The following is a 25,321-nucleotide window of genomic DNA, read 5'->3' as shown; positions in this document are numbered from 1 at the left end:
CAGTGTGGTCATAGTGTCCGAGCAATTGTTCCATTATTTGCAATAATATAAGTCGTAAATTTGCGAGACAGGATATGATTAAGCAATAGCTCATGACAGGCTGTTTTATGTTGTGATTCGGGTCAGACCTGAACGACACTCCTTAGCTTTTATTAAACATTCGTCATGTATGGCAATATGAAATGTATAGATTGCAATTTAAATCCAATTTTTACCTAATGAATAGTAATGTTTACAATAAAATAAAGTCTGTCTGCACTACTGAGGCGGTTGCCATATGGAACAATGCGACAACTTTGCCATCCCAGGAGACTGTAGGCTTCATGTGCCCTGCCTCAGCTCCACCCAAGCTCCACCGCTTTGCATATTTTTGGATTTGCCAGGAGATAGGCAACGTCAGGTATTTTCAAATGGCTAATATTGTTGCTGTCGGGCAGAAACCTTATATGTCCAAAACTGTCATTTTTCAGGAGGGAGATTTTGATGACAGTTTGAGGATCCAATGGTGTTAAAAGATTTAGTCACAAGCTCTTTTTAATACTTTTCATGGGTTAAAACTAAATACACACACACAGAAGGTATTAGGTATTATAGTGACAGTATTATACTTGAAAATCAAACTCTTAAAGTATATATCCTTCTTTGTCATTTACTGTTCACTACAGGAGTACTAGGAGGAGAGAAGTTAACTGTTTCAGCCTGTATAAATGTGCACAATCAGACACAATGACGATGAGTAACTCTAAGCGAAGTAATCAACTGTGTCTGGGTGTGTGCAGCTCCACTCAGCCTTTCTTCATTCTTTGTTTACTGAACATGACACTGCTCAGTCCTCTGTTCTAGTGAAACACTGAGCAAGGGGAAACACAGTATCTACTGATGGAGCCAGTTCTTTAATTGAAGGCGCATTGCAGCTGGCGATCTGCTGTTGTAAGCCTAAATATGAGTTGGCCATATGCATTATGCTGATAAAAAGATCAGATTTTGCTTTTTTGTTTTGTACAGAAAATTGTTCTGACGTGTAAGTTTGCAAGCGTCCACTTCAGGAGTTTGTGTATGTCTTTGTAATCGTGTTTAATCTTACTTTAAATACTGTAGCCTGAATCTGTTGGTTTCCTTATCCTTTTGTTCATAGCAATTGTGTGTGCACAGGCCTGTGTGCATGTGCATAGTCACAGCTCGAGTAGATCTGTGCCAGTATGTGCCACAGTGAGTGCCGGAGATTAGAGAGTGCATCAAAGCGGCGAATCAGTGAAGCAGTGTTAGAGCAATGCCTGACTTTACTGCCCCCTAGTCTTCTGTCATTGGCCACACCTAGTGGAGAACAAAGGGAGCGGAGGCTAGCACTGACTGGGTATGGAGAGAATGAGGGAAGAGGAGAGTGGAAAGCAAAAAGACAAAAGAGGAAAAGCAGAGATTAAAAAACGCAGAGGATAAAAAGACCTGGCAGGGTTAGGAGTTTGAAAGGAATAAAGGCTTAACAGGGTTTTTTCCTTCTTTGAAAATTTTTTTGGCTGTTCTTTTGCCCATTAGAGGCAGATGATGTCACGTACATTTTCATATCGGCATCAGCTGCATTGGTGTAGGATTGTGTGCTTCATAACGGTAAATCCAAGACATTTCACAAAATTGTTAATGTCATATTGATTGAAGTATATGACCAATGTCACAATTAGAATGACATTAAAGGCTAAAATAGTTCAAGGCTTCAGCCCAGGGCAACAACAACCGTAATAGTATAGCTTCTGCAGAATGTTTGTCTAAGAAGAATTATGTGAAGAAGACATCAAAATGAAGCAGGAATGTGTGGAAAATCCCAAAGAAAACTGAACATTTCCATCTGTTCATCACTAGAATCCATTGTTTACAGTAAGTGTGTGTGTTGCATGTGCTGTATGTGTGTCTCTTTTTTTGGAACAGCAGGCAGAAGTTTGAGTCAATTTGGGGTTTGCGATCCATTTACAAACCACATCACCATCCCGTTTCCACTGTCAGAGCTGGAACTTACAGTTCATAAATATAATACGCTTAAATGTTTAGATCAAGATTAAGGTACACACATGAGTTCACAAAATGACAGCACTTGGGTGTGTTTTCTGGGAAGACAATGACACTGAAGTCGGGTTACTCTCCAGCAGTGCGGTGCCACCACTGCTGAATGAATATACAGCCCAGGAAACACAGTAAAGTAACTGAAATAAAATCAAAATCTACCAGAAATATTTTTGGTTTGGTCAAAACCAAAATGAGAGTGGGATGTAGCAACAAAAAAAATAATCCAGAAATGAATGTGACACACCCTGTCTGTGAAGTAAACTGTAACCAAAACTGAAAACAAAACATAAAATGCAAAATAAGTACATACCTGTAAAGCATGAGCATGAACAAAGCTGAACTTCAAAGGATGAATTTAAATTCCACAGTAGAGATTAGAATTGCAACCAAATTAAATAAAAGAGAAAAATGGAAAACAAATCATTGTAGTTAAAAGCCAATTACCCAGGCTAAGTTATAGGCCTTATGAGTTCAGGCCAACATGGATAAATTGACAACAGGAGGGCTAGAGACAGAACCCCCTTTCCATCCATATGTGCTGACTTTGGTTGACTTGGCTTGACTCGGTTTGATTTGCCGTGTCGGCTGAGCACAGCAGGGATTTGCATTTCCATTATGACAGGGATACCCACTTGAAGGCGTGTCTTTGTCTTTTACTGTAACCCATTTGTCTTGAGTCCGCGATATGTAAGGCAGCGGGTAGATCCGCAGCTGTGACAAGTGTTCAGAACGGCTGTAGAATGGTGGCTAAACCAATTTCATTTATAAATTCTTCATAGTAAAAGTGCCCTGTTAATTTGTTTATTACGGAGCAGCAACATGAGGAAAGGTTGAGGTTTCATTAGTAGTAATTTCATGTGACTCCTATGCAGCTGGAAGGGAACAGTCCAGTCCACAACCCGCTTAGAAGTGGATCAGGCTCTCTTTGGCCTGGTTTCCATGTTTGATGTGACATGGCACAACTCAGCGTGTTTAAACAGTTAATCGTAATGCAAATCATCACCGCTAGTTTGACTCTGCATGGCCAGGGGTTAAAGTAAGCTGGTGCTGGTCGTTACGGTGTACCACTAAAAGATTGGGAGGGTTGACACGTACCAGAAAGAAAAATATACTGTCTCCGTAAAAAAATTGCACTTTCAGCATGACAACACACCTGCTGAGGTCAAATTAGCAGAAGCAACATGTTTTCCCCCTTATACATTGCATACAACTCATTCTGAACTGTCACTGAATTGTGTCTGAACCCTCCGTGCAGCGTTTCACCTGACAGACAACGAGCAAGCGAAAAATATGTTGATGTTTCAATATTCTGATTTTATGTGTGGAGGGTTTTGCTGGACAGACCCACTATGGGTCAATAAGATAGTACTATCTACTTCTAAGATAGTACCAAGAAGTAAAGACTACTTTCACCCCTGGGCATGGCTAAAAGACCCAATGGAAAAACCCCTAGAGAGAGGCCATTGACATGAGATAAAGGTGACAGGGATACAAAAATGAGCTCAAATAGGTAATGGTAATAAGAGGAAAATAGAGGTTTAAAAAGGAAGCGGTTTTAAATGGAAACACCCTGTCAGTGCAGAGATGGGCCAACCTGGGGTACGTTTTGGTTGGCCCCCACACACTAGGCACCATTGTGTGTCTATAGTGGCTTGCTAACTGTGTTTGACAGGCTTGTTTTTACTTGCTCCTTGGGGAACAATGTGTTTGAGATATGTACAGGGACATTTTGATTCTACATGGTCCAAGAAGCTGCTGTCTTTTCCTTTAGTGCAATCGCTTTTCATGCTTCACTCATAAGAGACACAGGAGGGATATTTAGCCTTTTTCTTAATCAAAACTCTGCAAGTTGAGAAAGAAAGTCAATATGCTCAAACATATATGATGTTAAAACAGGGGCAGTGCACAAGTTTGCACATATACCCGCATGAATTCCTGTATACATATGCGTTAAAGCTTCATTGTATACGTATGTATGTGATCCAATTATTTTATATTATTATTAATTACCATTTAATTTTATTTTATATACCAATCAAGTTTATCGATGATGAGTATACCAATACCATTTAAAAGACAGCAGGGAGTTCCCTTTCCTCTCCCTCCCCGAAGCTTTGTTTACCTCTTTTCTTCCGTCATTCTCATCCCTCTTTCCCTATCTTTCTCTTTCTGCCATTGTGTCTTTTCCCACTGGTGTTTTTGCAGTTGTATCAGTTGTCCTCTCTCCTTCTCCTTTGTAAGTGCTGAGCCGAGCTGAATGTGACCCTGGCGATGGTGAGCTATGCTTGCTGGCTAAGGTACCACGCTGCTATCTGAGCTGTGGGGGGAGTTTAGGGGTGAGAAAAACACCATCATGTGGATACCTCTTGGAGGTCAAGAAAATACATTAAAGGGTAAGCAAACAGAGAGGAAGCGTGGGCAGAAGCTGTTTTTGGCAGCTCAAATAAAAGTGGGGGTTGGGAAAAGGGGGGGAGCAGGATGCAAATCTGCCTTAGCAGGTGCATGTTGAAATTAAATGGTGAATGTTGTACTTGGGGTTTAGTTACAGAGAAGTATCCTATATAAGCCTATATTTTTACTTAATAGTATAGGGATTGAGGTGCATAATGACTTTACCTCTTTGAAATACTGTTTACTGTATCTTTAGATCTCCGCCTTCCCTTCATCTTACACTCTGCCCCCGTTCTCCTCCCATTTTTTAAAACCCAAATCCACTCAAACGAGGCTTTGATCTGGGTAATCTGCACCAACCCCCCTCTCCACCACCCCCTCTCGCCCCTCTCCCAGGCAGCCTTGGTGTGACCAGCCATGTGATAGCTGGGACCCCATCATTTCCCATTACCGCGTGGCTTAGTGCATCTTAGTCAACGCCTCTTACCTTGAACCCCTCGGATTACTGTGTAGGAGGTCTGTTTACCCCGTGACTTTAAGGTAATCTCCCCTATAACTTCCAGCTAAACCTCTCAACCTTCGTCGCCTGTCCTCCCCTCCAAAATAGACAACTGACTCTTGTGATCTTAAGAGTCACAAGAAATGCAATTCCTATTTTCTATCACTCGCACCTCAGATGAAACCATAAATACTGTTCTGTCGTCATCGTTTTTTCTAGTGAAGTGTTAATTTCCCACTATCCGATTTGAATCTCTGTCTATCCCCTCTGCTTTGTCTTCCTAAACCCTCTGTTACACATCTCAAAAACACCACATTAGTTCAGCTCCCCCTTGCTATCCACCTTTCCTCACACACACTTTTTATCCTAACAATTTAAACTCCTCCTGTCCACCTCATCTTTCAGTATCAAACCCATTAGTGGGATCTCTCTTTCATCCCTTTCAGTCCTGACTTCTGTTTACACCTCCTTCTTTCTTGCTCTCTGGGAAGGCAATGACAGGTGCATCATTATTTACACAGCAGAGTGCAGCTGATCACGTCCACTGGGATGGTCCACTGCATCAGAAATGTTGGAAATATATATAAAATATTCTTAAACTTTTAACATTTTCTACATTTAAATTAACAGTGTGGCAGCGTGTTTTTCTATCTACTGTGAAGGTAAATTAGATAAAGCTTTCTGCATGAGGTAATATAGCTTTAGTTTTTTTTTCTTCTTTGCTGTAATAACGTCAGAGACGCTTTGGTAATGATTCAGCGCAGTGAATGAAAGCAGCAGAGATACAGATAGCAGGAAAGATGGAGTGATGGAGATAGAATAAGCCGTTCAATTAATCAGAGTCACTGGAGTCTCATTATTTCTTTCTTTGAAGCTAAATTCTTTCTATGTGGAGACTATTCAGCTTTAAATTAATCTTCATTCCAGCTTATCTCTGCTTCTTTGCCTCTGTTCAAGAAATTAAGATTTTCAGTTTCCCAACACTCAGATAAAACAACTGTCTAAGCACTCAACATTCTTTTGAATACCTGTGGTGGTGTGCTTTTATATTTTTTTATTGGAAACAATGGAGCAATATGTGGCTTATGACTGCCCAGTTCACGTCTGCAGTGTTTGTATTTGGAGCCACTACTCTGCTGTACAGTGCTTGCAGTGGGTCTGTGTTGAGAAGACATTTCCCAGGGAGCTGACTGATGAAGTGTGGACATGCAGCTGATTTAAGACTTCTTTCCACACGTCCGTAGGTGTGCAACGCTAACCCCCCTTTCTCCCTCTTCTTTTTTTCCCTGCTCACATTCTCTCTCTTTCCCCTTTTCTTCATCCCTGCCTGATTCGCTCCCTGCAGGAGTTGGCTGTTTCTCTGACCCCAGGGCTGCATCATGCCTAGCCAACCTGTTTTTCTTGGAAATTCCAGTTGGCTGAGCTAGCCGTGGAGGATGGGGATGATAATGGGGAGGCAGACTGCGCACATGTGTTGTACCTTTGTGCACATACATGAATGTATCTTTAATGGATGCTCTACATCACTGACGACCTGGTTTACCAAGTGTGCACCTCCGGTGCTCGCTTTAATCTGATAGATCTCCCGCTGTTTGGCCGAGCCGTGGCCGTCCGCACTGCCTGGCTTTTGTTCGCGCTGAAATCAGAGGGACAAATGAGTGAAAGTTTGCTGACCCAAAGGAGCAATTAACTTCAATCCTCTCACGAGAAACTGACGAGAGCAGATGAAAAGCGTGAGGACTGAATAAAGGAAAAGCAGCAGAGAAAGACAAAGAGGATTTAAGCATGTAAAGTGGCTTCAGACAGAACACTTTATCCCGAGAATAACTTGGCTGCCTCTTCTGAGCACGGTCAAAATTCAGGCTTTGGTCCTCTACGAACTTTGATTTGACAGGTGCTTTAGGAATCAGGACTGTGTTTCCCGCCACTTCCTCATATTCACCTCACATGTGCGGCGTCAGGAAATTAATTTAACAAGGATAAGCTAGTTTTTCACCCCCTCAGGCTGTGTATGAATCTAAAATTGCAGTGTCTAATGTCTTCCCCCACAAAAACTTGAGGCTTTTTTATGTCTCTGTGGGTCAGTTAAGCAGAATTGAGTTTTATCGTAGGCGTGTGTGTGTGTGTGTGTGTGTGTGTGTGTGTGTGTGTGTGTGTGTGTGTGTGTGTGTGTGTGTGTGTGTGTGTGTGTGTGTGTGTGTGTGTGTGTGTGTGTGTGTGTGTGTGTGTGTGTGTGTGTGTGTGTGTGTGTGTGTGTGTGGTTTGGCTCCTGAACCTTCAGTAGAATAAAATTAATCAATAGAATTCATTAAGCGGTAATTGCTTTGACTACAAGCTGACCAGTCAGCAGTTTATGTGTCAATATGAGTGTATACTGTACATGAGTGTGTTTCTTTGTTTGTGTGTGTGTGTGTGTGTGTGTGTGTGTGTGTGTGTATGTGTGTGTGTGTGTGTGTGTGTGTGTGTGTGTGTGTGTGTATTCATGAGAATGGTGTGTTTTAACAGTATCCATTGCTTTCTTAATTAGCCGACACACACGGTGTGTATAGCAGCTGGAGTCCGTGACCTCCGGGGTCTTTTATGGAACACAAGTAGTTTAACCTTCTCCACATTAAATTGTCTTAACTGTGTTTAGTTTCATCTTGCTGTTAACCCTGATGGTAATGAGCATTTACACAGACACAAGAACCTCTATATGTTTCTCCCAACAGTCAATGAGCGGGTGACCCATCTCTGAATCTGTCCGGGGTTCAGGCCAGGGTCACTGAGAGGCTAATCCAGTTATCATAGCTGCCTGTTTCTCCTGACTGCACAATCAACTTAGCTCCATTGTCAGTCTGAGGTACAATATTAGCAGCCGTTAAGCTTTGCTGCTTGTTGTTAGACCCTTTTCGTGCACATGACTACAGAAAATACAAAAGGTCAAAGGGCATGTACAGTAACATACAGCCTGAGCAGAAATCATCAGATAACCATAGATGCACGTGGGTTTTTGGTTATACAATATTACTGTTTGCTGGTGAAGATCTTAACACACTTTCACTCATGTCGATAGGAAAGCAACAATACTGAGGCATCAGCAGCAGCAAGCAAGAACACCTTGAAAAAATTGTCAAATTGTATATTCTGCAGAGAAACTTTTGAGTTAAAATATCACATTGAACATGTTTTTAGTCTTGGAAAGTGAGGTTATCGGACTTGATTCGAGTATGGATCGGATCATCTATTGCTGACTGTACAAGGCTGTTGACTGTATCTTATTTGGACTTTTGGGAGATGTCTGTTGAAGATCCTCTGGTATTCTCTGTTCACAGTCATTTTAACTCTTTGGGCTTTTACAATGATTTATTCTGGACCAAAATATCTCATGTCATGCTTTAGTGTTTTGTTTCGCATATGTTCATGTTTTTACAATTATTAGACCTAACACTCTTATGATCTGATGATGAAAATAATATCCGCCAGAATATCACATATTGTACATCCAGTGATTACAGATGTGCTTGGCAGAGTCAATGTAGACACTTAACTCCAACCTCAAATGTCCGGCTGATGGAAAACTCAGGGGATCATTAGTGATTAGAATACTTATTTCAAGCTAGATATTGCTGATATCTAAAATGTTTTCACTTAAATTTGAACATGCATTTTTGCAGTGCAGAGAGAGAAAGAGAGAGAGAGAGAGAGAGAGAGAGAGAGAGAGAGAGAGAGAGAGAGAGAGAGAGAGAGAGAGAGAGAGAGAGAGAGAGAGAGAGAGAGAGAGAGAGAGAGAGAGAGAGAGAGAGAGAGAGAGAGAGAGAGAGAGAGAGAGAGAGAGAGAGAGATGCTGTCATATACAGGCACGTTAGTGGTTTACCTCTTTATCCTGACCTGAGTTTCACCCTTAGGACAGTCCCTTTTATAAAGCCTTGTACTTTATATATTCTTATTGGAGATGTGACTGCTTGATACACAGACACTAAAAGGATTTCAGATCCACTCTGCTATATTTTCTAGTTTACTGTTTGAAGCGTGCAGACTCGCTATAAAACCGCACAAACACACACATGGACGCTCTAGTTTGAAGCAGTCAACAACTATTGGAGTAATCCAACACCAGATGTACTGTCAAAGCTCAGGGGGATGCTCCTGCTATCTTTTACTATTGTCACTTCCCTGAGGTAGAGGTCTCCAACTGCCTGACCTCAGGCAGAACAAGAGCGACTTGGAGAAACTACAGACATAGACGAGGGATTAAGGTGTAAAAAGCAGAGGAAAGAGGAAAGGAAAGGCACATACACACAGCTGGATAAATCTGTTCCGTGTGGTGATTCTTCAAAAGAAAACAAAAAGTGAGATTAACCTTGCTGAACCCTGGTTTGTCACATCAGGCAGGGAGTCCCTGTAGTCAAGGCTGCCACGCATTTTACTTTTGTACAAAAATACCAGGTGCTGCTCTCTTCCATTTTGTCAGTGATACATTCACGCAGCGGTAGTGGTGACCTGTTACACACACACAAAAACACACACACAAACTTGTCTCAAGGGGTCAAGGAAAGAGAGGCACAGCTGGAAATTTGGTTCGCCTTTGACCCTTTAGACCCACATTGATTTGATCACACATACACTGACACACATGCGCACACTTGTGCAGTTTGTAACCCTGAAACTCATATTGTCAGACGAGTATGGCTCTTTGTATGACCATTTCTGGAGGGCAGAAAAAGGTTTAGTCTGTCCCTAGTAAAGCCTAGCTTACTTAGAATGATAAACACACTCTGCCTTATTAGTGTGAACCTCCCACATAGCTGTGTGTTCGTTTACAGATCGAGAAATAAAATGACACTGAAACATAAATGTTTATATGTAAAAAAAAATCAGGCTTCAACTAGCCTGGAAGCTTGTATCCATCTAAAAAACAAAACCCTGCTGCTCCACACAGGGGGACTTGGTTTCAATCAGATTTACTTCATAAAGCTGTGATTTAGTTTGAATTGGAAACATGTCAGTGTAGAATCCTTTAACTCAAGTTTGGCTAGATTTATTGTATTCTTAGCCCCTAGGCAGAGAAAGTAATAGATAAATAATGTAATAAGTCTTTGAGTTAAAGGCTTCCATCTGGCAATGCGCAACAATGCCCTAACCAATGCAGTGCCGTAGGCGTAAGATACAAGGGATCATTGCGGCAGTGACAAATTATTTTTGGAGTATACCTCTGGGTTTGTATGAGGTCAGGCATTTTTTATCTGCCATGTTTTGAGCTTTTTTTGGGGGGAGAGTCGAGAGTGCTAGAGAGATGTTTGTGGCTTTTCAATGAATCATGTTTGGGTTCTTTGCTCACAAGATAAATGCCTACCGTAGTAGCTCAGTCAACTGATACATAAAAAAAAAAAAACATTTTACCTGTCAGTTTCTCATTCATAATCAAAATGTGAAAATATCTGATTCACATTAGACAAAACTCATCAGTGGGGAAACCAAAACCTCCAATAACTAATTCTGTTATTTGACTTAAAATTTCATTTATTTGGACTTCAACAGTAAACAATATAATTTAATATCATCATTAAATGTCAACAAAATGATAATACTTTTTCTTTTGCCTAGCCACAATAAGAATATCTATGGTAATGCTCTATTGTTGCTGTTAGAAAAATACCAACCATGACTAACATTCTGCATTATTTGACTGGAGACTCGTGTTAATTAACTTTCATCCATTGTCCTTACCATTACAGCTCACTGTTGACATGGTGACTGATGAGTCCATGATGAAACTGTCCCACAGTCTCAGGGATCACATTCAGGAAGCATGACTAAATGGTTGGAGGGCCGGGAGGCTTAAAGAAACTATTTTGGTTTGGTAGAGAGAAGCTGTGCAATCAACACGGATAAGCCCGAACCTTTATGTTTAGAAGGTATTGTGTGTGTATCTCTATTTGCGTATCAGCTTGAACCATGTGATTGAGAGGACAGGAGTTTTCTGCTTTTGGTCTCCAGATTGGAAAACTTTGTCTTAGCATCTCAGACTTATATAGTGATGGTGATAATAATGTTTATTTTAAGACTGCGGAACTTTATCAGGAAAAACTCAGTCACAAAATCAAAACATGAAGATAACGTAACACCCCATTCACGACAGTTCAAAGCTCTTAAGCAAATATTTTTCAAACATTTTGTCTCTACTTTGACTTTCAACTCTTGCTAATGGCAATCTTATTGAGAAAATTTGAGATTTCTTGAGGAAGTTGACATTGACTTTCTCCACTCCTTCAGCAGCTGTCTTCATGATAGATTGTTCAAAACACACTTATTGATCTCTTCTTTCTGTGACTTTTGCTCTCACAGATTGACTAATCAATACCCATAATCAGAACTGCTCTCTGTGTCTGCCCTCATCTCACACACTCTGAAAACCGACAGAGTAGACAGATCTCCTAGCTTATCATCCTCTTCCCTAGATATGAACACTAAAACACTAAAACACTAATTGGAGACAATAACCATCAACAAGATGCCCACCCTCTAATTCCAAGTGCCTGCGCCCAATGATATACTCTTAACAGTGGTCTGAGAGTCCCACACACTCGTTAAAGAGAAAATAAAATCCTGTGGTGTCCCAGTGGAGGAAAAGAAACAAAACAGATTCCACACTCTCTCTGTTTCTTTGTCATATTTTTATTGGATACACCGCCAAAATGCCCAACATTTATATATACACACACACACACACATGTCTGCACCCATTCTGGGAGAAATGCTGCAGCAGGAACACAGATGCATCCTCCTAAACACATACTGCCGTTTTAGCAAGTTAAAGAATTTTGAAATTACCCAGAGCGGTGTTCCCGAGGCAACCGGGGAGCACTCGCTCTCAATCATTCATCCTCTCATTCTCCCAGAAAAACCAACAGCTCAGACGGTCTCAAGACAGCAGTCCTGTCTGAGGTCCAGCTCCATTCTGTCTTTGTGTTCTCTCACTCCTTAATTACTGTTTTCTCTTCATTTCTGGAGCTAAATTACAACTGGAAGACAATAAGTGATAATCATCGCTTACTTTATATTACAGACCTTACTGTGTAAATCAAGATGGCCTAGTGAAAAAGTTCTGTCATGCATTTTCTTCTCCTTGTTTTAGCAGCTTTTGTTTTGCTTTTGCAGTATTTTCATGTACATGAAACAGTTGCGCCGCTCGTCAACAATGTAACAGCGTTGAGCCTCATTAAGCTCACAGATGTCCGAATTTGATTGGTGATTGAGGATCAGTTACAAGGCGCAATGTTGATTCCCCTAATTATGTTTCTTTTCTTCTTAGAAAACACTCTCAGCTGATGTTTAAGACTGTAGACTAAAGACCATTTAATGGCCAAAACATTAAATATTGTGACAATTTGTATTCGTCATCCCGGGGGGTGAACGCTCACATTCAACCTTCAACTTTGACACCTGACCCTGAGCTCTTCATTAGTTTCCCCGATAGCAGATAGCAACAATAAAAATCCACGGTATTTCACAGATATGCACCTTTGTTGCTAGCAGCTGCTGCACCAGCCAGAGTGAGGCCTTGGACACAGACAGAGTCAGGGTTTAAACGGCTATAAATATTTAACAGCGAGTAAAAAATAGGGCTGATTTCTGCTCTGATTAGACCAGCTGTCACTCAAGGCCCACAGGATTCACTTTGAAAAGGAATCTTTAAAAAAAAGTGTGTGTGTGTGTGTGTGGGGGGGGGGGGGGCACCGACACACACATACAGTAGACAGGCAAGGGTTAAGAGTTGCCACATTGCAGAGCTTTGCGCAAGATAGGATCGCTACCATCGAAATCCCCCTACGCCTCTTATCACTCTCCAGAGTCCAGTAAGGTGATGTCATCCCTCATTGTGTTCCCACTATCCCTCCGTCCATCCCTGTAACTAGCTTTTTATCTCTCTCAGACCTCAGTCCAATCCCTCTCCTTTCTTCCTCTACCTGTTTTCACAAACTAGATGACAGCTTGCTTGATCTATAATTTCAATGCTAAATATTTCTAATTTAGCAAGCATCGCACCACTGATGATGATTTCCTTTGCCAATCATACATTATAAGTCAAAAGGATTGTGTCTGCGGAATAAATCGTTACTCATATGACTGAAAAAAATAAACATACCAGATACAGGCATTGAAAACACCAAACATCAGGTGACTTGACTTGTGAATATGCCTGAACAACAGCTCCTGTGTCCTTTAACATGAGATGCAGCCTCAAGATAAACTTCCTAACACATACCACATGTCTGCATGTTAAACTCAATTGGCTAAAGCCGTAAATCTATGGTATAGTTTACTGTTTAGCTTTGAGCGTGGAACATCTACAAATGTGTCCTGCTGTGTGTGTGTGTGTGTGTGTGTGTGTGTGTGTGTGTGTGTGTGTGTGTGTGTGTGTGTGTGTGTGTGCGTGTGTGCGTGTGTGTATGTGTCCACCTTTGTGGGAGACAAACAAATGTTCATTAATAATATTAGCGTTCTTTCTTCCAAATATAGAAGTCAATCTTGCTCGCTCTGTCTCTTTCGCCTCCCTCCCCTTCTCTTCCTTTCAGTGGTTTGATGTTCCCTAATCATTTCCAGCCGTGAACTCTACATGAAAGACAACAAGCACTTGCCGTAATAGGGTGCTGAAAGAACGAGCAAGGGAGAGGACAGAAAGAGAAAGGGGAGGTCAAGGGAGGAATGGAGATCGAATGAGAAGCTATATGAAGCCTCAGTCCTCCTCATTCCCATTTCAAGGTCTCATGTTATCATTAGCCCTGCCTTTTGTTCCTTTGCCAAAGTATTTCCCCCTCTCTTCAACCTTCCCCTCCCTTCACTCCTTCCCTCCCATACATCTTAATTGTACCCAAAGTGCCTCAGCTCATTGGCAATAGAAAGGCAGAAATTGATTTGGAGACTTAAGAATGCCGTATATGAGAAATGTAACTCGCCGGGGAGCAAAGGAATGTGTCAACGGGAAAAGAGTGACAAAGTTAAATGAATGTTTAAGCTCCATCTGACAATCCAACTCAGTTATTGCTTTTAAAGCCAGTCTCCTATTTCAGTTTGTTGTAAATAACTTCAGCTTGCGTCCAATTATACCACTGATGCATTTAGTTCAGCAGATTGAGGTCTATCATGTTGGAAGGAGATCGTGCATTCGCTCTTGTGTGCATGTGTGCATGCATGTGTGTGTCTCTGTGCGCAGATAAACATTTCTTGTGCACCTGCATGACTGTATGCTCTGGGACTTCCCGTGGTTGCGGTGCTTCACAATTTTGGAGAAACCTATTTTATTGATTGTTTCATACCGTCAGTGACACTGACTCCTCGCTTCTCTTAACCGACCGAGAGGGGTTTGTGGTAAAGTGTTGTCAGAATTCTTTGAGTGCAGGATTAAGAAGAAAGTCCCACAATTCAGTAAGACTCAACACTTCTGTGTTTGGGAGGGGAGAGGGAGATCTACACTCCACTGAGAGAGGTTTCCTACTTTATATCAATAATAATAAGATTATTCTCTTTCAGTTAATTTGTGAGATCTGGGAATGGAGTAAAATGCCGTAACTTAAGTCAGAAGGAGACATGAGCAGCCATGGTGAACTTCATCCAGGAACTTCCAGTTTTGCCAAACTTGAAACAGAAAATCAAGGCCAATATAAAGCAATGGTCTAAAATGGTCTAAATTATGGTTTAAGTGAGGGAATATCTGATTGAAGAATAAGTCAACAAGACTAAGAATCAATATCAGTTCAACGCCATTTAGAATATCTCTCTCTCTCTCTCTCTCTCTCTCTCTCTCTCTCTCTCTCTCTCTCTCTCTCTCTCTCTCTCTCTTCCATGAGAAACTATAACAAGTCCAGAGCCGCAGCAAAGGTACGTCAGCTGTGTCCGAACAGCCGTGCGCAGACTCCCTCTGAAACTAACTGATGTTTTACAGAGACAAACTGCAGAGAACAGCAGGATCCACCTGGACCAGCGCCCACATCTGGAGAAGCTGAGAATAGAGGAGATGCAGAGAGAAACGGTGCAGTACAGCAAATAAAGATTCGACCATGAGTGTAATGAAGGGCAGAAAGGGAAATAGGGGAACTAGGAGAAAAGGGACGAAAATAATCCAAAAACAACCTGGATCAAGTCAGTTGATGCCATACATGTCACTCACTGAGGTTTGATGAGATGTGGGCGGTACAGCAAAAGTTGACCCTCTGGTATTTTAAGTTACTATGTATCAGAGAAAGACGTCCATCTATGTACAAGTACCTGCAGAAGCAGAATGAGAGCATACGATAGAGAAAGGCTAAGTGGATTGGTAGACAAACAAAGAAAGAGCGAGTGCGTATGACGACGAGTGAGGCAAATGAATGATGAGGTCTGGATCTTTGCTAATGCTCCAGTGAGTGATCGCTCCTCTACTGTCCCAGCCAGGGGATGAATGGCCCTCTATGGACAAAAAGCTCCAGGCATGAGCCCTGGCTGAATCCGATACTCGGCACGCTCTTCCTGACTGTTTTTCACATAGTCCTTACCAGAGTAATGTTTTGAGACTAACGCTGTGTCTTTTAACAGATATAGAGCAGTCGGTCAATGTGCTACACCCAATAGGTAGGCCTAAATCTAAAGTGTTGCATGAAAACCCTTAACTGAAAGCATGCCAGATGAATTTATATGTTGTGTATTACAAGTTCAGATGGTTGGCAGATGCTTAACTGAAGCGGTGTGTGTTTTGATGATTTTTATTTCCACCGATAAATGCTCTGAAAGGCCAGTCCAAGTCGTCAAAGTCAAAAAGGAAACTGCGCAGCTGGTACGTCAGATAATGCATGTTAGAAGAGATTATAAAGTGTAAATGCTTCGTCTGTAGGTCAGTTATCATTAGCAGACACGTTCAAGCCATCTTCCCATCACAGGACACTTCAGTATTTTGTGACATAAGGTGGGATATCAGAGCTTCCTCAGAAATGAGCCGCGGTTTTGCACGTTTAAGCCCATTAACTACAAATTGTGTGTACTTAGCATTACTGCAGACCATTTTCCAAAGTGAACCACACTCCAAGCATTCACCACCTTCCAGGCAGCAATTATTTTCAGTTCCTGCCAAAATGTATGGAAGTCAACTTGGAAAAACCACCTTTAATATTATAATGACCACTAAAGGATGTGGATGTTTTTTTTCTCAACTACATATCTGTAAATTCTACATTACCCAAAACAACTTTTCGCGAGTAATAACGCTCTTTTGAGGTTCAGTGTCTTGCTTCAGAGCATTACAAAAACATGGGGATCAAACTTTTGACAATACAGTTAAAAAACAAAAAACTTCTAACTACTAGACCACCCTGCCATCAACACCCTCATTCAAAAACCTGTGTGAATGTGGAAGATCCCACAAATATCACGCAGACAAGCTCTATGCAAGCATTTAAGAGCAAGAGAGATTTAGATGTTGAAAAGGTACAGGCTGCTGTCTTTGTATGTGTTGCTATGTTGTTGTATGTTTATCACAGTGGGAAACCTCCGGAGAGTACAATGAGGAATAGGTGTTTAGAGCCAAGGCCGGCTAGCTGGCTGGCTGGCTGGTCATGCATCAGAGAGCAGGCTTTGGCGTGGGAGGAATTTCTCCCTGGCAAACACCCACATCTGGCCTACCAGATCTTTTGATTGAAGAAGACATGTCAACTGTGTGTTTACAATTATTTTAATTAAGTACTGTAAATGCAGCATGCTGCAACAAATTGGGAGATGAGTATATGGCATCAAAGTTTGATCCAACCTTCTGGTCTGTGGAGTGTAAATTGAACATTAGTGCTGTGCTGTCAGATGGATTGACAGAAGGGAAATTCACTGATGACAGAGTTTAACCTAACAGGCTCCGGTCTGTTCTGGAGGGTTGATGTGCATTTCTTCTTCTACACATTTCAAACGGCTGTGCTTTGACAATACTTGTCATGTATTCATGCCTTGGAGGGTTTGTCTCCATCTTGGTTTTGTCCCTCTGCATTTTTTTCTGTTCTACTTTGTCATTTCAAGTCTGTAACGACAAAACTATTGTACTGCATGTAGTACGTTGCAGCAGAAAACCCAAACCATTACATCTTTTATTTTATAGCTCCCAAGGTTTCCATGAAAGTGTGCTTGCATAGGCGTTTTCTTCGTGCAACCTTGTGTTTGTGTTGTATATTTTTTTTCTAGCATGAAGAATCCATACCATACTGCTGTGGGTTTTTACATTTTAGAGTGTGTGAAGAATCAATGTCCTGCTCTCCTTCTTGTTCCCAGCCTCTATGCAAGTCTTTTCCAGTCCGAGCCTCTATTTAAAAACTACTTCCAAGCCTATTTATGTGTCCAACCGCAGTATTTTTTCATATAAACCGAACAAACACGGTCGTAGAGTATTAGAGTTGTAGAGTTGTAGAGTCAATTGTCTTTGTTTGTGACCTACAAAAGACTTTAAAAGGGTAAAGATAGAGGTGACAATGAAGTCACCCTATGACCAGGTGGGCGGTCATGGATGTTAAGCCTCTTTAATTAGATTTAGGGAAAAGAATGGGGTCGTCATATATGCAAGTGTCTGTGTGTGAGCATTTACACGTTCATATAGTTCTCATCACCACAGGTGGCTAATCCATTACAGACGGTCCGAAAGATATGACGATCAACCAGACATGTGCATAGATCCCAGAAGATTGTATTAGTCTCAACACTGGAATCCGAAGGAAGTCCCAGCAATGATCTAAAATCCCCAGCTGTAAACACTGACCAAAGGAAGAGGTTAGGACCCCTCAAAAACCACAACCGTCTAGCCACGGTAACACGACTAAAAAACCCCTGATGGAGCTGTTCTAATATTCCCCATCTTTTAATATCCTATAGGAGCACCACTATGAGCTCAAGGTGGTAGGGGTTTTGTCTGTTTGTCTGTAGCCAGTAGTTAAGTGTGATGGTGAAGACATGTGTTGGTCGGTTGGAAGACATCGATGACGGATGTCTGCTACGGTGGGCCCGCGCTCTGTGGGGTTCAGGGCCAGGGCGAGTTCACATGTAGGATATAGACAAAGATGTGATGGAAACCTCAAACAACAAGCACAGATGAAAGAGAGGTGTCTTTTAATTCTGTATTTTTCAAATCGAACCCTTTTATTAGACGTTGATAGTGGAAAACACTACACTATAGCAACACCAGTGAATCTATAGAAAGCAAACCTATTTGCACTTTATACTCTATGAAGATATAACAGACTACTGGGGGTAATTATATGAAAAAGAAAACAAAATGAGGGTTTTAGAACATTAATAGAATGTTCTTCCCATAGGTCAGCCTATTAAGAAATAAAGTCAAATTTTGTTAAAAGAATATTTCAAGAAAAATGTCATGATATGAGACATAGGCATAACTTCTCATACCTCACCCTTTTCTCAAGACAATAACAATAGTAGCACTTCAAAGTGCTGCCTGTGGGGTTTGTCTCAATGACAACGGCACAACAATAACTAGCTTAATACTGCATTAACAGAGGGTTGACTAGACAGTGAACAGCAAGCATATCTATGCATAGGTACAGTGATAAAAGCACAACATTCACCAAGTGTCTGGCCGATCTGCTCCCACAAATGGGCTTTTCTGTCATTGTTGTGATAGTTTCCTGAAAAAGTGAAACAGTGATGACAACAGCGCTTTTATGAAAAGTTCAGAGATTTTCCACTAGAAGCGGCCAAACAAAAATGACATACACTGTCCTCACTGGGAACATTTGAAAAAAGACGCTGGTGCTCTGAAAAAAACACAGGCCCTTATTCTTCACTTTTCCCATGACCTTTTTCTCATATCACTACCTAATTCTTGAAACAGTTTAACAACTGTCTTCTCGTCTTCTTTTATTTGTTTTTCTTATTTAAAAGATTGTATATATTGCAACATTTCATCAGAGATGATGATTCAATTGGATACAGTAGAACATTATATCTCTAAAAAATATATCAATGTTCACACCAAAACAACACTAAAAGGAGATCTGACATTTCAAATACCCGATGCTTCATGAAAGAAACTGTATGACTGAGAATAGTGATGTCACGAGGCCTCGTGGAGCTTGGCTCGCCTTCAAGGCTTAGAGATCTGAGGGTGAATGCTACTTTTAACAAGCGCCATAAACGCCACCAAACAATGTTATGGACCAGTGTAAAACTTCAGTTAGAAGAGCCCAGTGGACATTTCCCTTTTGTGTTTTGCAAGGAAATCTTTGTTGTCTTATGGGACTTTTGAGCGTTTTAATGCATTAAGTCCGAGCATAACAGTGTGTGTTTGTGTGTGTGTGTGTGTGTGTGTGTGTGTGCGTGTGTGTGTGTGTGTGTGTGTGTGTGTGTGTGTGTGTGTGTGTGTGTGTGTGCGTGTGCGTGTTTGTGTGTGCAGTAAATACAGGAAAACAAAAAAAACATTAAAGGGACCTGTTGTTGCATGTCTTCTTTGAAGAAAGAAAGGTAAAAAAGATGTGTGGATATGTGAGGTGTGTGTTTCAGTGGCTCTCCCAGTGTATTTTATTTAAATGCCATTTAAAAGAACAGTTTGACCTTTCCATATTCATTAATATGCCTCTGTTGACCCCTGAATCAAACTCACAACCTCTTTTAAAATCTCCTTTCCTCTCTAAAGGTTACCTGTCAGTTCCCTCCCTCTGTATCCATGGTAACCGCACCACCTGTCCCTCTGCCAGTTGCACAGTGGGGAATTTCTGTCCTTTTTTTACATACTGTCTATCTGTGGTCTACAAGCAGGAATCGCTCTCACAGATGCTTGTTTTTTTAGCACTCTAGAAATCATAATAAGTAGTGCAATGGTGTGTGATATTTTGACAAGTGCAGATGTACAGGTGACTTTATGGGACATTATTGTGATAACAGAAAGGCCCTCAGCTCGTATATAATAATTATGACTTGTGTAGGTTCTTTTCGCGCATATTTTGGGACCTGCTGGGTGTGTTGGCGCAATGCTTTTTTGAAATCCTTATTTCTTACGAGCCGTTTGGCACCGTTGGACCGTCTATGTCTTCTTACCTTGCATCTCTTGTCTCCTCAGGTGTCAGCCACGGATGAGGACCGCGGTTCCTTTGGTGCTATATCCTACATCCTGGGTTCAGGCTCTGGAAGTGCAGCACCGACCCACTTTACCATTGACAAGGAAACTGGCCAGATTTGCACCAGCACGGCTCTGGACCGAGACGAAGGATTGGACAAGTTTGACTTGACCGTCACCGCAACAGACGGGGTAACTCTTACCCTAAAATAGTAGGGATAGCAAATGCAATCTCTGTAAGCCGTTCATACTGTCAGACAAATACATCCTTAAATAGTGGAATAATAATAATAGGGATAGTCAGTAGATGATGGTTAGCATGTCGCAGACAGATTATAAGTGAAATATATTAATTGGTAAGCGTCAGGTTATGGTTCTGCCAGGTAAATTTTGTTACTTCTGTTTCCAGCCATTGTGTTAAGCTAAGATAACTGGCTGCTGGCTGTAGCTTCATATTTACTGCACAGACATGAGAGGGGTATCAATTTTCTCATCCAAGTCTCGGCATGAAAGCAATTAAACCTATTTCTCAAACGTATTTCATTAACTTTTGCATCTTATGTACAATAAAAGTCTAATCAACTGAAATGAACTTCTGAACACACGTCTGCCGAGTGTGTAATGCTTCTTCTGATCAAAGCTCCAAGCAGAAGTCAAATTAAAGATGTGTACAGCTGCACTCAGATACATCTGATCAAAGAGATATCATGGACATGTTTGAAAAAGACAGCGTCCTGTCTCTTACTGTGAGGCTTCAAAAAAAAAAGAAAATCAAGGGGAAACGCAACAGCATGGCAAAGCAATCAGTGCAAACAGAGAGAGAGAGAGTGTGGGGAGGAAAAGGGTAAAGAAGTAGGAAAACAGATCCATTTCAACGGTCAATTTAAACAGCCGTCTTACTAGCATCTTCCCTGTAGACCCATACACGTTAAAATAAAGCAATGAGCCCAAAGAGGCCATGGTTTACAGTGATTTTAGAACAGCTATTTAGGGCTGTTGTTAGGCTGGATGAATGATGTTCACCCCCATGGGCTCTCTAAGGTACCTAACATCAGGGGGAAGAATAAAAGAAGTTGCAGCTCCATTGTAAGCACTTATGTATCTACCATAGGTAATTATTATGTTAATTTCCCCTAGCTGTTGTCGCTTGCTAGCTTGGTTTTGCACTGTATCGAAACTGATATCGCTAACAATTGACAACTTTACTAATGTTAGTTCGCCGGTGGATTGGGCAACAGGTATTTATCCAACGAAACGACACACAGCGAGTTCCCTGCCTGCTCAAACGTAGGCATTCTTTGTTTTTTTCTCTCTCCAGTATCTTTGTGTTATTTGTGCATCGAATAACAGCATTTTTCTGACTATTTTCATCCTGGTGGACTAATTGCGGTCACAGCTGTGTGTTTGTAGGGTATTTTACAATGGCTATAAAAGCGGCTCAGCCAGTGACAATCAAGGACTGGGACTATCTGTTTTATAAGTATCAATTTATCACAGTGGATGAACTGAAATAGGCATTGAAACTCCACGTAAGGCACAATAAAGCATTCATTCTCTTGTGTATACTTGGGTTACACAGAGGAATATAATCGTACTGTAAAAATTGTTTTAAATGTATTATTATAAATGTAGTGTTCATACGTTTTACTCTCTTTATTAAGCCCTCTTCAGGTAAAGATTCAATCCAGGGTTATAATTTACCACCCACCCCCACGATGCATCTTCTCCTCCAACCCCCCGGCACATTCCCAGCTCAAGTCAAATCCGTCTTAACTATCCCTGTTTTTAATGGTCTCGTAAAACTAAGCCGGCAGATACAATGTAATGAGTGCAAACTCTTCTCCTTGACAACAAATGCATACAACGGTTGATTGGCTCCATATTTCAGGGATCTACAACACAGAACTCATCTTTCTGTGTTGCTTTACAGCTGCTTCGTCTTAACAGTGTGGCATAAATATATTGTTACAGTTTGGTAACATGAAAGTTCTGGATTGTTGCTCTTCACCAAGGGATAGAAAACAAATTGGATGTTTTCTTCGGGGATATACAGTGCAGGAAGGGAGGGAGGCTGTGGTTTTAACGAAAATAGCTATTGTTATGATATAGCCTCCCTTTTTCTCGGACTAGTCAGTTAAGGTCAATAATATCATTACAGCATTTGTGCTTCTTGATGTGATCGTTTGTACTCTGCTAACATCATGTTTTAATGCAAATATCTAATCAGATTTTTTTCTTTTTTTAGGGTGGCCTGAGCTCCGTAGCACGTGTGCGGGTCTTGGTGGTAGACATCAATGACAACCGGCCCACCTTCTATCCAGTCCTATATACAGTCAGTCTCAGTACCCATAGTGCCCCGGGAACCTCTGTTGTCAAGGTAACAGCAAATGACGCTGATGCTGGGGAAAACGGCAGGGTGACCTACCGTACAGTACCTGCAGGAGGCTCTGGTTTCTTCACTCTCAACAAGGACACAGGTATGTGTATGTGTTCGTGTGTGTGTGTGTGTTTGTGTGTGTGTGTGTGAGTGTGTGTGTGTGTGTGTGTGTGTGTGTGTGTGTGTGTGTGTGTGTGTGTGTGTGTGTGTGTGTGTGTGTGTGTGTGTGTCTGTGTGTGTGTGTCTGTGTGTGTGTGTCTGTGTGTGAAACATATCTGCCTTGGAGTGTTTAAGTATTTCATCTTCTCTGCTCATCTTTCTTCCTCTACAGGAGTGATATCTCTCTCCCGCTCACTCCATGGCAAAGCCAACACGGTAATCTCCATGGTGATATCAGCCGAGGATGGCGGTGGTCTGACAGCGCCGGTCAATGCCAGGGTAAACGTGAGTGTGGTAGGAGGCTCGGTGGCGTCTCCCGTGTTTGACCAGGCGCAGTATTTCTTCACTGTGTCCGAGGATGTTCTCAGGGGGACAGCGGTTGGAGTGGTGCGAGCTGCTACCAAGACTGGTGAGGTCGCCTGTGCTTTCGAGTTCCCCCTCTCTCTTTGCTCTACTGTATGTCATCTGTGCTGCCTTTAGTCATACCAGGCTTGCTTTAATCAATTTAATTGACCTGATTTGCCAAGGGGGAACCTGTTTTACGTGCTTTGTGTTACCCGGTTTCATCTTTCTGATGAATACCAGGACAAAAATGCACTAATGGGCTGGAGAGTGTAGGATGTCTCACTCCAGCAGTTGTACAAATATGTAAGCAACAAGAGCATGCACTCCATTAAGAAATCACATCCATCACACAGCGTGGGCTTTACTTGGTATTATTTTCACTGTGGCCAGACTTTTATTTTCTACTAGTATTATTGATGGGGAAATTCAGTTGGATGGGGCTATAATTCTGAGTGGGAGTCAAAATTAAGTGTTCTTAGTAGTGTAGTGGACAGAGGAACACTTATCTCTGTCTGTAACTGTACATGGCTGGCACTGATTCTATCACCTCTCCAACTTTGAGTAAATCCATCCCTTTGTTAACACTTACAATAATAATAAACACACCACATCCCTGTCTAATTAAAACAGATATGGATCGTGTGAATGTTTTATGTGTCAAGTATGTTTTCATTAAGCTAAGAACGAGTGGATAACCAATGGCTGTATACAGAATATGAAGCTATTTTCCCACCCTTCTAGTGGTGGAAAGTTTAGTCAGCTTGTGTGTGATTATGTGATTATTTGTTGCTCTCCCCTTTTCTCAGTTTTATTGTGAACTGATTCGCACTATTTTATGATATTTTGCAATACTTGTCCCTTTCTCACTGTCTTTTTCTCACTTTTGTTTGTTTCTTTTGCTGTCTCTCTCTGTGTCATCCATGCAGGGGTTTCTAAGGATATATTTTACTCTATCTCCTCCGGAGACCCCGATGGTTACTTCACAGTAGACAGTGCATCTGGTACCATTCGCACAGCCCTTCCTCTGGACCATGAGACCTGCTCCAGTCTTGACTTGGAGATCCAGGCACGCTCCGGCACTCCTCCAGCATATGGAACCAGCCGGGTACGAATAACCATTTCAGACATCAATGACAATGCCCCCACCTTCCTACCCTCCTCATCAGAGTCCCTCCTTTTACCTGAGATCACCAAGATGGGGACTGTTATCTACAGCATTCAGGCCATCGACAAGGACTCTGGTCATAATGGTCAGCTCAGCTTCGACCTGGTCTCTGCAGGGGCTGCGGGGAGCAGTGGCCAGAGGACGTTTGGTGTTGACCGGGGCAGCGGGGAGGTACGTCTGATTGGGAGTCTGTCATATGAAAGTGTCCCACGCTATGATCTTCAGGTAGTTGCAAAGGATGGGGGAGCGCCGCAGCTTAGCTCCACCTTCACACTAGTAGTCCACATCCAAGCGCAAGATGCACAAGGCCCCAACTTTGACACCCTGACCTACCGTGTGGAGCTACGGGAAAACACACCTCTCAATACACGTTTCCTCCAGGTTCGAGCGCTCAACAGAGAGGCTTCTGGGAATGGGGGAAGCTCCCCCTCATCTTCCCCGTCCTCTATTTCCTACCGCCTTAGGCCTGATGGAGACGCTGCTGGTTTTGGCATCATGCCAGATAGTGGTTGGCTGTTTGTCCGTAGCTCTCTGGACCGAGAGGTCAAAGACATGTACCTGTTGACCGTTCTGGCCACTTCAGGCCCAGGAGGGGCCGGGCGAACTGGCAGTGCGACGGTCAGGGTGACGGTAACCGACGAGAATGACAATTCCCCAAGACTGAGCCAGGAGAGGGTGTTCCTGGCTGTCAGAGAGAACCTGCTGGCTGGGACAGGATTTGGAAGGGTGTCTGCAACGGACAGAGACGCAGGATTAAATGCTCGACTAACCTACAGGCTGCTGCACACCAACAGGCACTTTCAGATCAACTCACAAACAGGTAAAGATAAACACCAACAACACTTAGTTTTATCTTATTTTCATTTAAGAAAAGTAATAGTAACATTTAAAGCCGTTTGTTGTAATTGTGTTACACTGACTGAAATGTAGTTACTTCATAAGCAGTGCTTATACCAGCATGATTTCCCTTGAGGAATTAATGATTTGCTTTTAGTCAGTTAAATTAACACACGATTATTCCCTTTACTATTGCGAACAATGCATACTAAGGCCTTTTCTCCCTCTCTTTTTCTTTAGGTGAGATAAGCACACGCCTCGCCCTGGACAGAGAGCAGCAGTCCAGCTACCAGTTTGTTGTGGTCGTACAGGACGGAGGTACGCCTCCCCGCAGTGCCACCGGCACCACTCATATCACTGTGCTGGATGAAAATGACCACGCCCCCAGTTTCACTCATGCCCGGCCGGACAGGGAGCTGCTCCATCAGGTGAGAATGA

At 42.0% G+C, this 25,321-nt stretch overlaps 1 protein-coding gene across 1 annotated transcript in view; it reads left to right on the top strand.

Moving 5' to 3' along the window:
* Positions 1-25,321, top strand: part of dchs1b (dachsous cadherin-related 1b) — a gene marked incomplete at its 5' end in the record, with an annotated part of 71,439 nt that overhangs the window by 29,632 nt on the left and 16,486 nt on the right. The window contains 5 exons of the mRNA XM_083927066.1: positions 20,004-20,192; positions 22,246-22,477; positions 22,709-22,945; positions 23,808-24,866; positions 25,124-25,311. Of these exons, the coding sequence (XP_083783192.1) occupies positions 20,004-20,192; positions 22,246-22,477; positions 22,709-22,945; positions 23,808-24,866; positions 25,124-25,311 (1,905 nt within the window). The remainder of the gene's footprint in view (positions 1-20,003; positions 20,193-22,245; positions 22,478-22,708; positions 22,946-23,807; positions 24,867-25,123; positions 25,312-25,321) is intronic.

Source organism: Echiichthys vipera (genome assembly GCF_963691815.1).
Source record: "Echiichthys vipera genome assembly, chromosome: 14".
In the NCBI taxonomy this organism is placed as follows: Eukaryota; Metazoa; Chordata; class Actinopteri; order Perciformes; family Trachinidae; genus Echiichthys; species Echiichthys vipera.
The sequence above is the reverse complement of the archived record's forward strand: the minus strand, read 5'-3'. Positions and strand labels throughout refer to the sequence as shown.